This window comes from Talpa europaea (assembly GCF_964194135.1).
Source record: "Talpa europaea genome assembly, chromosome: 15".
Classification (NCBI taxonomy): Eukaryota; Metazoa; Chordata; class Mammalia; order Eulipotyphla; family Talpidae; genus Talpa; species Talpa europaea.
This window is the reverse complement of record NC_140083.1, coordinates 27,351,019-27,365,238: the sequence shown is the minus strand read 5'-3', so window position 1 is coordinate 27,365,238 and position 14,220 is coordinate 27,351,019. Positions and strand designations below refer to the sequence as shown.

Genomic DNA, 14,220 nt, shown 5'->3' with positions numbered 1-14,220 from the left:
AATAGTAAGTGTAAAATACTAGTTGAGAATGAAGAGTACAATTTCCTTACAAGTGAAATAGAGTTCTGCTTTAGTTTTGTGTTATGACAACTAAATGTGACTAATGGGAAACAAGGAAAGTTTGGAAGGAGACATTTAATGTTCAGCTTTTTTCTTTGAAGACAAGTCCTGTGACTTATCCAGTTTTATGTATTCGTCCTTCTTTCTCATTTTCAAAATTATTATAATTGTAACCTGAATTCAGAATGCAATGGGACAGATATTAGTCAATGACTGAGACCTCTCATTCAGGTCTCCATTAGCCATTGGTTCACTAACTATACAAGTTCAAATATATTAGTGAAGCTAATATATTTGAATTTAGTGAAGCTAATATATTTGAAGGGCAATGCTTGGATTCTTCCATTAGGAAGAGTTAGCTTGACCCACTGGATGAGACTATGCACAAAATATAGAAATAAGAAGAGGTTTTAGAAACTACTTCCCCAGTGACTAGCAGAGGAATACATTATTCTTTAACAAGTGTCTTGAGATTTGTTAGTGAAAGGAAGAGATTAAAATGTGTTCCATGCCCTTAAAAATCCATACCATGTGAGATAAACCCATAAAGAAAGAAATATATAACACATTTAGCTGAGGGCAGTGGCAGGGGTGTGAATGATACATTACAGAGAACACTGAGGACCATGACTTTGGAGGATTATATAGCAGGGGCGGTGTTTAAATTTAATCCAGAAGATGAGCAAGAGTTAGCTTTGCCACCAATAAAAGGGGATTACTGATTCCCCTCTGTCTAAAGAGATGCTATAATTCTGTGTCTCTTCCCATCTGTTTTCCCATATATGGTAGTCCTTAGGTATATCCTGTAAAGGAAAGTCATACTGGATGCTTCCTTTCAGGTCTGGTGAAGGACCACCTTCAAGAGAAAGCTAACTTTCCAGTTTCGACTAACTGTTCTGTTTGCTGAAGTGCTGAGATTACAGACTTTTCTAGTGAGTCAGGTTGATGCTACAATAATGTTGCATATAACTAACAAATCCAAATCTCAATGACATATCACATGTTTATTTTTCTGACCCTCTTGAGTCAACTCTTTGAGGTTATTAAAACAGAGTCCTCTTCAAGTATTTTCTTGTTCTCCTTGGACTAGTGTCTATTCAGGACATATTGACAGATAGCAGAAGTGCAAGAAAACAATCCCAAACTCTGCAACATATTTAAAACCTTTGCTGATATTGCATGTCCTAACATTTCATTGGCCAGAGAAAGTCATGTGACTAACCTAAACATCAGTGGGATTGGGAAATACATTTCTTCTATTGCAGTAGGAGATATCACAAAAACATAGAGAAGGTATAGGACTCTATAACAATGAGAGAATGAAGCTACAAACAATAATCTACTCAAGGGTGTTCCTGCCTAATTTGGCATACCACCTGGTAAAAAGAAGGTTTTACATGAAAGTCTTCACTCCCAAGTCACTAAGTATCAAAAATGTTCTCTTAAATTCCCAGTCTTATCACTGAAGTTCCTGAGTTCCATGTGTGGAGTATTGTAATAGAAGTCTCCTTATAGGTTCTCCTGGATTGGATTCTCAGAGCAGAAGAGTACTCTAGGCTTAGTCCAAGATCGATGGTATTGAGACTATTTCACATCACCTCAGTTCTGTTTCTCATGGGGTTCTCACAACTTTCATCTCCCCTCTTGCCTTTCCAGATGGTTTTTCTGGGAAAACAAAACATCTTTTTGTATGTGCACATCCTGCTTCTCCAGTTTTTTTTTATTTTATTTTATTTATTTATTTTTTTAAAAGATTTATTTATTTATTTATACATGCACTGGGTACAGTCAGAGGTGCGGGAGGGTGAGAGAATTCACCAGAGCCAGAGCGGAGAGTAGAACAGGCAGAATGACAAAGTACACTGCTGAGGGGAACAGCGGGCGGCAGGAGAGGTCTGCGCACCATGTGGGACCCTCACCCAGTGGCCGGTGATCGAACCGGCGCTGCAGAGGCTGCAGGCAGTTTCGCAATCCAGCGCTCAACCGCTGCGCCACCGGGGAGGCCCTCCAGTTTTTTTTTAAATGTCAAACAAATGATTTGGGGAACATGGAAAAGTACACACCATGTAATTTATAGTATCTCTTAGTAGATTGTTTCAAGATTTGAAGTTGACAAGCTGAGAAGTGGGTGAGTGGATCGTGTAATTTTTGTCTGAATCTGAATCCACTCTGCAGGAGCAGAGTGATGTCCTAGTTTGAAGACAGAGACAGGAAGTTCTCCCTGACTCAATGTTTGGTTCTGTTTAAACTTTCAATGGATTGGATGTGGCCCACCCACATCAGGGAGGAGTATATGCTTTACTCCCTCTATCAATTCAAATGTCAATCTCACCCAATAACATCTTCACAGACACAGTCAGAATAATATTTAATCAGACTATCTCTATGCCTTATGCCCTGTCAAACAGACAAAAAATCAACCATCCTCCCTTTTTTCAGTTCCTGTTTTAGTCTAGATCATTGCCTGTCAAAGAAAAAATCCTAACCAAGTTTAACTCAAGAGAAAAGAAAGTTCACGTAGTCATAGAAACCAGACTGTGGTAAAGTAGCTTCACCATCACTTGTTTCTTTGTTTCCTTCTGAATATCTGCTCATTTTCCTCCTTTTCTTTGTGGAATGGCTTTCTTTGCTTACTTAACTGCATGCATACCACTGAAAAATAACTGCATTATCAATTTCATATGATCACAAAATTCCAGGGCCCACAACCTTATGACTACATGTGACTTTTATCTCTTTAATATACATTTCAAGGTGAAAGAGAATTGGATCAGTCATTGGACCACTATATTTTAGTGTGAATTAAGTGCTTAGGTCTAGTGGCCAGGGAATGTGAATGCATTAGTTTTCTAGTGTTGATGTAATAAAATTGCCACAAATTTAGTGGCTTGAAGCAACAGTAATTTATTACCTTATATCTCTGGCAATCTGAAGACTGAAATGGGTTTCTCTGGATAAAATCAAAATGGTGGTAGGGCTGTATTCCTTCCAGGGACTCTTGGGGAGAATACATTCCATTGCATTTTCTAGCTTCTGGATGCTCCCTGCCTTCGTTTGTGGTTGCTGCTTCCACTTTCAAATATTTTTTTCATTTTTATCTTTCTCATTCTCTTTTTCACTTGAAGGATTCTTGTGTTAGTTTTGGACCCACAAAGAATTAAGTTAAAAAAATCTTTAATTACAACTATAAAGTCTCTTTTGGCATGTAGGATAGAATTCACACGTTCTGGGAATTAGGACATGGGTGTCTGGGGCAGAGACATTGTTCCATCTATCACAGTGAGAGTCATAAAGATGTGTTGCCACTGGAGCAGAGGCTATGTGGCCTCTGGGAGGAGTTTCTCTGTAAAGGAGTGTGGAAAGAGTAAGCAAATTAAATAACACACCTATTTCATCTTCCCAAGCAAGAAACTGCTCAGGAGGGGGTGGTGAGACTGACTCTCAATCTCTAATAAATTTTTCCAGCTCCTGCGCCCCCTCCCCCAGTGGGATCTATCATTGTTCCCATATCTGTAATTTGCTTGCATTCCTTTTCCTTACCAGAATGATCTAGTTTGGTATATAATTTCCCCAATGCTAGAGTCTCTATTACAATGCAGATGTCTAATCCCCTTACACCTATGGACCAGAAAACATAAAATGTAGTGATGTAGTAGAGGGGGGATTGGGAATCTGTACTTCTAAATATTCTCCCTAGGTGATTCTTGCACATACCAAAGTTTGAGAACCTCTACTGTACTCTAAGGTAAAGCAGATAAACTTATCTTGTTAGAAGAGAAGTCTGAAGAAAACCTTCCAAGGGAACTAATGTTTTTTCACTGGAGCTTTCAGGAGATAATGATAGCAATTTTGTATGTAACTTAGTAAGACTAATTCAGGCTGGGATCTGGGGAAGAGGTCATTTCAAGATAAGAGTGAACATTTTTTTATGGCTGATCCAACCTTTATGTGACTCTCAAATCACAATGCAAGTCTCAGTTCCTTCTAAGTTGTGTTTTTGTGCTGATTTGTGCTCTGCTGAAAACCACAATGATGCCATATCTCCAGAGGCAGGTTTTCTATATCAACTTTTCCCATTTAGGGAAGGGAGATGATGATAAGTTAATGTTGGACACTGCAGAATAGTTGCAGTGACTATTGTTGTGAATCAGGTTGTCAAGTGTCTGAGTTGGAGTCTTGGTGCTATATGAAGGCATCCAACCATAACATGTAGGGATTTGATAAATTTTAAATTCTATTTTAAATAATTTGATCCAAGTATGAGATATTTTAAATTGCTTGCTTTATAAATTTTTAGTTGCTTGTTTTGAATAATGGATGGAATTAATAAAAGGTTTCAATTAGATAAGTATTTACCTTTGAATCATAGATGGTTCCATGTCACAGCTTTGTAATTCAGTTGAAAAAGTAAACTTCAAATTTGTAAAATGGAAACCTATACAGTAAGAGATTATAATTTTTGAAATTTGATGGTTCTATTTTTTGGTAATGTAATCTGAATACTAGCTATCTTTAAAATATTCAAAATACTGAATAAAATAAGATAGTCATCCTTTTAAATGGTTGGGTGAGTCCACATGGATGTCAGGGATTTCACCAGAAATAAAAAGCAACAGCAGAAACAGGATGTGGCCTTCTTTCACTTTGAATTTGAGATTTGAATTTACATGCTGTAGTTGGGAATCTTTAAGTGGAGAAATCAACATAAAATTTCTTGGGGGAAGTAAATGCAAACTTGTTTTTGGAAAGATACATCTTCCATCCTGGAGGTAAAGGATTCACATAGAAAGTGCCCTGCCCAGATCCAAAATTCAATATTACAAAGCTCATGAGGTAATCCACCCTAAGTGTGAGAAGCAAGTCTGACAAACAGCAGAATTAGAACACTTGTCCTCCTGGGAAATTCAACTATGATTATCCCTCAGCATTTCTCAAAAAAACTACATCTAAAATGATTGAAGACATAAAATGGTATTGAAAACACAAGAAACTAAATGTATGTTGTTATAGATGGAATGCACAATATATATAGTGTAAATGTACAGTGCTCTAGTAGTTTAGAGAATGAAGAAAATATTGATGTCATATCTGAATTTGATGCTAAAATGTTGAAAAGAGGAAATTTTAGTTGGAGGGATATTACTTCTTTCAAGTTTACAAATCAGTGGCACCATAGCAACCCAAATAATGAATGTCCTATAAAATGCCCCATAAAAATAATGAATGTCCTACAACATATTAGCTTCTGAGGGTGCATTTTAAATTGAAATCAAGGCCAACACAGATATCATAATAACACGCAGTCTTGTCTTTATTCAGAATAGCTAAGAGAGATGCCAGTTGTAAATTAGATTATATGAAACATCCCAGATATTGCCAAGCAACACACCTCTTGAAAGCATAGCTAGAATACCGCAAAACTATCTCATAATAAGGCAGCTGAATTCAGAATAGTTAAAATCACATTCAAGATACAGAATTCGTTTTGTTTGCTCAATGATAACACATTCTGTATAAATCACTGAACCTGAAATGTGCTAGGTTTAGTAAAGCAAATAAAGAATTGCTGTATTTCACTAGAAGGATGTGATATGATGGGGATTAAATGCTATCTGCTTTAGATTTGATCTCAATTAATAAAAACGGCTGTAACATAGATTACCAAGGAAATTTAATTTTTCCCAAGGATGATGAACTTCACTGAAAACACCTCCCCCACTTTTTTCTTTTTAAGTCATCAATATATAAACTATAAGGCCAATGTTTTCTCATCCTTGCCAGTCGCTTTTAATCTGGTGTGCTGAGGCCAATAGGCTGTCAGGTGTCAACTTTCTGAAGATCATATTCCGTGTGGGAAAATGTGCAGTGCTCTTGTGGTAGAAAGGGAACTGTTTATTCCATGCATTATGTACTGGTTTTAGCCTGCTTATGAATTTAATCTCTTTTCACAAACTGGTGGCTGACTCACTTTTTGCCAAAGCTCCTTTGTCAGAGTAGAATGAAATATAAAAGCTGTCAACTAAATTTTGACAGTAATAACTACGTGTAACCACAGTCATAAATTCCTCTTTTTGTGGTTCTGGATCTAATCTTTCATCTAAACTCTCTACTATATTGTAGTTATTCATGAAAGTCTATTTTGCCTATTTTCATGCAGCCTACCATTTAGTGTAATGAGTACATAATGTAGCTATTTGCAATAGGACTTGAGATTTCTCACATTGTTTCTTTCCCATTGTTCATTCTCCTATACTAACCGCCTACCTACTATCAGCCTGAGTGAAGGAGGAACAGAAAGAAGCCATAATCCAAACCTTTGTCTATAAAAGCATGGTCACCCTGAGAATTGTTATAATCTTTTCCACTTTTTTATCTGCTAAATCAAGCTGCAGAGTGAAATGCATATAGTTCAAAACAGAAAAACAGTAATAAAAATATCAGATGTTATCGACAGTTCTCTGGACTACCAGCTCTAGTCCACTAAATTTCTGCATTTGAGTCTTAATATGTATTTAAGTTTTGCTGTGGGTTTTAGTTGAATTGACTGGTTTTTAAAAATCTGTGTAGATTTTAATAGCGATGCAGAAGTTCTAGTAACAAAAACATTTAGATTTGTACAGAGGTTATGCCCATTGTGGTTAAGCTCAATAAATGTAATATGCCCTCCCCTACCCCTCAGGTGTTATCATCTTTGAATTTCCAACTTTATACTGTGAAAATGACTATGATTTTTTTTTTTAAGATTTATTTATTTATGCATACAAGACCTGGAGTGTAGGCTAGAGGCGGGGGGCGGGGTGAGAGGATTCACCAGAAGCAGAGTGGGGAGCAGAACAGGCAAATTGACTGAAATACACTGCTGAAGGGAGCAGCAGGAGAGACAGGAGAGGTCTACTGTGCCATGTGGGTTAGCTCCCTGGCCTGGGATTGCAGTGGCTGCAGATAGCTTCGTAGTGCTGAGACTTAACCCCTTGTACCACCAGGGAGGCCAAAATGTTTATTTTTTTGAATGATGAAATTTAACTGATTACATTTGGTTTTTTCCGTGTGTGTCAACTGTGAAAAATAATGTGTTCAATGTAAAATGTCAAGCAGTTACTAGATTGAGAAAAATATTCCTAAAGTATGAGGTATAGATTTTTCATACACTGGGTTCACATATATTAGAAACTATGAAACCAAGTACAATGACTGTAAATTAAGAAGGGGACTTAATATATATTGGTTATATACATTTCTGCCCTTTCCAGAAAAAAAAAATCAGTAAAGATTCTGCATAACAAAATTGCTGCCTTTAACCTTAGAATTTCTTTGAAGAAAACATTGTCCTCCAAATATTTTATAATCTTGATTGGAGTTAAATAGACATGTTTATGGACCAGAATTTTGTATCTTACTGTAAGTAATAAAGCCTCCTTGTTTAGAAGTATATTAATTTTTGTATAATTAGTTTTAATAATGATTGTCTAATTAGTTTAAGAATAATGATTGTTTTCTCAGTTTACGAGAAACAACCAGTAATTTTTCAATACATATTGAAATTATTTAAACCTGTCAAAAATTTTAATGACTATAAATGTGCAAATTACTGTGTCTATGTGTGTGTGTAAAGGGACACATAGCTACTTAAAATTTTGGTGAAGTTTGTGTGTGTGTTTTCATACTTAGCATGAATTTATAAGCATATATCTTTTCTTGGCTCATAGTATTAATAATCATGTAGTAATTCATGTAAGAAGTATGGAAATGATTATGATACAAAGAACAAGAGTAAATGATCACTGACTTTAGGACACAAGATCTTTTTATATAATAGATGTTGGACATTCAATATATTAGAATGTCAAGACTTCATCAAAGAAAAGACTAGGAAATCATTACAGAAGAGTGTCTAAGTACAACAAGTTGTTAACAACTGCTGGACTTTTTTGTCCCATTATGTAGTTTCTGTGTGGTTAGGCATTCCTTACTTCTGTGCCCCTGTCTGTTAAATGAATCTGATAATAGTGCCAGCAACTCATGAGATCTGCTAAGGCTTAGATCATCTCTATGCAGTTCATTTTGAAATACTAGAACTGTTCTCAGATGCCAATCTAGGTGGCCAGTTGCTTCCATATAAGAATGTTCATATTGCTGGAATATGAAGTTCTTCTTTGTTGTCTAATTGAGAGCTTGTCATTAAGGATGGAAAAATATGGTGCGGAGGGGAGGTTTTGAGAGCTTTTTGAGTTGCTTTGTTTCCTTTTAAAAGTCAAATATTAGAATATTGTCTTTTTGTGTTATGTTCAATAAGTTCTGTGGGCACATGTATATGTCAACTTTATACTACAATGGTATTTGCGTTGAACATATATGGATATAATTTCATTGCTTTTAATTCTTAAAGAAAAATTTATGAGCACATTTAGATATTTAAGGTAAGATTGATAGGACTTTATTTCATTTTTCTCTCAAAGTATAGTAATTATTTTATGACTAAAACACAGAGAGTAGATCAACAATTAGGAATAATGGTCATCTTTTATGACATCAGGATATAACAGGTATTTTTGTTTATTTGATAGCGCTGTCTTTAGAAGTTATAAAAGGCTAATAGAGGCTTAAAAAGACGTATGATGGGCAGGAATGGGGTAGGGTGTAACTAATACGGCCAGGTAAGACGCTGCCATGCATTACTAATGAGACACTCAGCGAGAAGGTTACCTGCAAGTTCTAAAGCATCAGATGCTGTATGTAGTTAGAAAGGCTGGGAAAAATTCCTTTTAGAATTACTTTATTCCAAGTTACAAAGTTTTAAGAATTTGTGCACTCTATAAACAGGCACATTTCTAAGATGCCATCATAATACAGACCAACAATTTGGTTACATTTCAGGGAGAAAGTCTACACTGAAATGAACATTGTGAGAAAACTCAATTTAATGATACCTTGGAGTATATTCTTGCTTCATATACTGCTGTTTTCATTACAAGGTAAGAACATATTTTTCCCCTTCCTTTTATTATCTTTTATTTTCTCTTGTAACTGAGAGGAATAGGTTACCATTATATATACTGTAAAGCACTTTGAAGGCATTAAAATGGATATATAATAAATGACACCCAGCTCATCTTTTTGAAAATTCTTAATAACAAAGATAATTTGTGCCATTCAGTTTCTATTTTTTAAAATGTTTTATATTTTTAAAAATATCATGCTTTTATTGTGATATGTAAATGCCAGAAGAAGGTGTGATTCTTTTTCTTTTCTAATAAATGGGTAAAATATTTGTGTGATTTAAACATTTGAATTTTGATAATAAAGAGAATTTGAGAAATTAAATTTTCTGCATGTGACCAATTCACAGAATGGTATATCCATGTTTTAAATATGACCTTAATATTTGGGGCTAAGAATTGATTTTCAATTATTTTTATAGCTATTTTATTCATACACTAATTTTCGTAAAATGTTTTTATAGAGAAAGCATTTGCTTACATTCAGTTATTATTTTTTAATTCCTGAAAAGGGCTGTGTATTTTTGGAGCTCGTGGAAGAAGTAGGAGAAATTACTCTAGTGTAAAAGACTAAGAAGTCATATCTTCTAATTCTAGTAGTGACTGAAACTTCAAGGAGGTAATGTCACAGACTGTGGAGAGTTGGAGGGAACTCTGGAGAAGAACTTGTCCTGAACTATCATTTTGCGAGAGTTTGGTATCTTGCTTATACCTGACTTTTACTAAGTGGTAGGACTAATACTTAAATTTGGGTCTCTGACTCCAAGTCTAGTGATTGTTCCACTGTATGATGTCTCTGCGTAAATCAGGGTATACTGATCCTTCTTTTTGGATTACCAGTCACTAGGGAATTTGTCTCTTAGGGAATTTGCTGGTCAAAAATCTAGAAAATGCAAAATAACCAACAGTAAAACCCAATCTGAATTTTAGATTGTAGGTAAAATGATCTGTCTAATAACAAGAATAAATGACCAAAATATTTGGATAATTTTTCTCATTCTTTTCATACATATATTTACCTCTGACAGGATCATCCATCTTGACGGGAACATCAAAGTGAGTAATGCTTTTAATATTCTCTAAACAAAGCCAATGGGAGTAAGTAAAGCTCAGCAAATAATTGTTTCTGCTTTTTCTTAAAAAAAAAGTGTTTTACAAAATTAGTATATGAAATGCTGTTCTTTAAAAACATTCCTGGAAGTTAAATATTATCAGACGCTTGGTTCCTTATTTATGAAACAGAAATATTTCCTTTCAATTACAAGAGGAGTTCTTGGTGATGACCAATGACTATAGATTTTGAAGGAGGTATTACTTTTATTTCAAAGATTTGTAAAGAAGTCATACTCAGTAATTCCCCCTTTTATGTCATTATTAATATACATTTTTGATTGCAAATGGGCTGTACTCTTAACAGTAAAACACTTGTAATGATAAAAATGAATAATGGTTTTAGCAATAAAAAATGAAAATAATTTTTGGACTACTCTATTTTAATGAAAAGTAGAATTTAACTTACCATTTGATTTTGATAAATCACAGGTTGATATACTTACATTAATGCTACTTTTTATGGCATGGAAGGGAGAGAATTATTATGTTTGAGAAAAGTGAACGTGATCTTGGCAAACACCAGTTTTATGAAGTCATGCGGCGAAAGTATCTTGTGTGTTGGTGCTACAGTGTTACACTATTTTGTTTATTTCTCTAGCTTCCTAAAATTCAGTTTACATCAGAGACTGGAGAGATTTGGGGACATTCCCGAATTTTGTAAAATGATACAGCGCCACTGCTCAAATCTAAACCCTCCAAAAGGGGGAGGGGGGCTTTTTAAATGTTAAACCAAGAAAGACCTCTTTGATAAAGTGATGGAAATCAGGAGGAAAACACCAGCTCTCTCTTGGGAAAAGCTTGTTCAGGTTGCCTAGGGGCCTTTGACTATACAAGTTCTTTTTGTTTTCTTCCAGAAACGGGTTTAATGAAAATCGACAGAAAAGAGCTCTTTTAGCAGCACAGGTAGGTTATGCCTCAGATGGAGAGAGAGGCAGGGATATAACCCATTCTGCTTCAGGACTCTGCTGTCACTTCAACAATGAAACCTTTGTGGAGAGGAATACAATGTTACAAACAAGTCAGGAGAGAGGAGGAAGAGGCAAAGTAACTTCTCTACTGCTTTTCTGCAACCCTCAAGTTCATGCTTAGTTAACATTTACTTGTTCAAACTTAAAATACGTTTTTCCTATTCGCTTTGGTTACCAACGGATAGACTCAAAGCTTTTGTGGGTGATTTGATCTCATCTACATGCTAGAAAGCTTTAATTGGTTTAAAGATTAAGCACAATATCAGGACAGTGCCAATGGAACACACACAAGTAAAAGAGATAAAGTGTACATGATCTCAGTTAAGTACTGCAAAAGGACATCAGAGATGTCCTGACAGCTTTTATGACTGATAAACCTAAATTACAGGCACTTCTGGAGAGGTGACATTTATTCATTCATTCATTTTTTAAAGATTTATTTATTTGTTTGTTTGTTTATTTATATAAGCACTGGGCACAGTCAGAAGCGCGGGAGGGTGAGAGAATTCACCAGAGCCAGAGCGGGGAGCAGAGCAGGCAGAAGGACCGAAGTACACTGCTGAGGGGAGCAGCGGGTGGCAGGAGAGGTCTGCGCGCCATGTGGGACCCTCCTCCAGTGGCCGGGGAGCAGCCGGGGATTGAACCGAACCAGTGCTGCAGAGGCTGCGGGCAGCTTCGCAACCCAGCACTCAACCACTGCGCCACCGGGGAGGCCCTATTTATTTATTTTTTAAGGGATAGGGTAACACTGAATTTAAGGAGACCTTTTTGCTCAGAGTTCTTTATATAAAGGATATTGGATGACATTATTACAGTATCTTCAAACTATGATTGGCATATTCAAATGAGTGGGTTCATAAAACTATTTATAAAAGTTTTTAAAATAGAGAATCATAATTTAATGAAGGCATTTCTTTGGAAAGTAATATGATTCAAGTATTTATGTAGCAAATACCTTATATATTCAAGGAGGTTTTTGTTAAATGCAGATTTGCCACAAATTTCTACTAACAGCTAAAATGGATGCCTGAATTTGTATATTTCATGATGCTAATAAAAGAGAATTGAAGACAGATTTGATATGCTGTTGTGACAATTTAGAAGCCAGAACTAATTTATTCTTTTAAGAGTGGAGCTCTTTTTTGGTACCAGATTGGGCAAAGGATTGTCTCTGGAATGAAAATGCTTTTTTTTGTTTTTTGTTAAAAAAGAATGTGTCATGTTCTGAAGTACTTATGTGTCATGTGATGTTGTTAAAATGATTTTTCTCTGTACATGTTTGCCAGTAGACCATATTAATCACAAAAAGACATCATAATGACTCAGTAGAAAATCTTATTTTGAGAAAGACTGACTTCTGGTGAACCCACCAGATTGAAGAATCTGTGAAATATACCTCAAAGTTGTCACATGCAACAAATGGAATATTCTCCATTTAGATGGCTTTAGAATTTGTGTGATTTACCCCAAAGCAGTTACATCAATACCTCCCCTCTGTTAATCAGTGAGGAACACTCTTTGTTTTGATTTTCCTTTTAGAGAGAATAAAGAGCAGGATACATGAACTTATACTTTCTCTAGCTAGAGAACGTGTATCAAAATCATTTATTTTCTGAACATGTTATTAAAGCAGGGATGTTAGAGATGGGCATGAGGTTGTAATTGTGTGTTGTACAGTTTAGGACTAAAATTTCATCTGTTATAAGGATATTCTTATCTGCAGAACATTGATGGATAGATACCTGTGTGAGTAAGGATTCAAAAATATGTTTTCAGTGAGATAAACAATGAGCAAAGAAAGGATAGACACGTCTGTCAATGGCATGTGTGTGTGGCTGCGATTTCTTATCTAAAGACTCTGTTTTTCAGTGCTTCTCACTCTTCTATGTAGATGTAATCAGCAAGGAGGAATAATGGGCTGTCCTTTTTATCAGTTACATGGATATATACTCCCATGGCATGAAAATTTTTTTTTTTGCATTTGCATTAAATTTCAAAAACTCTTCTTCTGAGCCAAGACATAGATGTAGAAGTAGGTAATTTATTTCGAAAGTGCCTGAGGGAGACAAGATCCTGAGGAAGAGGGAATGGGGAAAAGTCAATATAGTATATTAATGAAGGGCTTCTTGCTTTGGGCATCTGGGGCTCAGTGTTGTTGGGGACCTTTTGAGGAGCTGTGTAGCATGTATTTTAGAATTTTTTCTCCAAGGCATGGGGGGAAGCTTTCTCTTATTGATTGAGGGCAGCCTCTACGGAACTTATTGAAGACATTCCCTGTGGTTTGTCTAGCTTGAAAACTGGCCACAGGTAGAGAGAGGGAGAAGCTAGTGCTAATGTGGAGGGTCTCGATGTGCATAAAAATCCAGATGCAGGTGAATTCCAAGATGGACTGAGAGGATATGAGATGAGAAATTGATATCAGGATCTTAGCTATTTATTTTTTTAATGTTTACAGGTTAAAAGTTTTACTTTTTAAATAATTAAAAATATTTTTAATTAAAACTTTAAATTTTTACTTTTTAAATTTTATTGGATTACCATAGGCTTATAATATTATATAAATTTTAGGAGCACCTTGATATGTTTACACCTCTCTATTATTCCTCCCACCTCCTTCCCACACCCATCTGGTAACCGCCACATTTTGTTATTTTTTTTATTTAAGATTTATTTATTTATGCATACAAGAGCTGGGGTATAGGCCATAGATGCAGGGTGGGTGGTTAAAGGATTCACCAGAGACAAAGTGGGGAGCAGAACAGGCAGACGAACTGAAATACACTGCTGAGGCGAGCAGTGGGCGAGACAGGAGAGGTCTGCTGCGCCATGTGTGTTTCTCTCTGGCCGGCCTGGGATCGAACTCATGCTGCAGAGGCTGTGGATTGCTTCATAGTGTGGTGCTTAACCCCTTGCGCCACCCGGGAGGCCCACCACCATGTTTTTCATAGAGTTTTTAGGAGTTATTTTTGTTGTGATTTGTTCATTTGTTTTGGATATGTATATTTCATCTTAAAGTGTTATCTGGGTTGCTTGGATTAATAGAAATCTCTTTATTGCTCATCATCTATGTGTGAGGTGCGATG

At 35.8% G+C, this 14,220-nt stretch overlaps 1 protein-coding gene across 1 annotated transcript in view; it reads left to right on the top strand.

The window, feature by feature from the left end:
• Nucleotides 1-8,953: 8,953 nt before the first annotated feature.
• The window catches only part of OTOGL (otogelin like), a gene marked incomplete at both ends in the record, with an annotated part of 118,628 nt that continues 113,361 nt past the window's right edge, over nt 8,954-14,220 (top strand). Inside the window, 3 exons of the mRNA XM_084255969.1 lie at nt 8,954-9,032; nt 10,085-10,112; nt 11,024-11,072. Of these exons, the coding sequence (XP_084112095.1) occupies nt 8,954-9,032; nt 10,085-10,112; nt 11,024-11,072 (156 nt within the window). The remainder of the gene's footprint in view (nt 9,033-10,084; nt 10,113-11,023; nt 11,073-14,220) is intronic.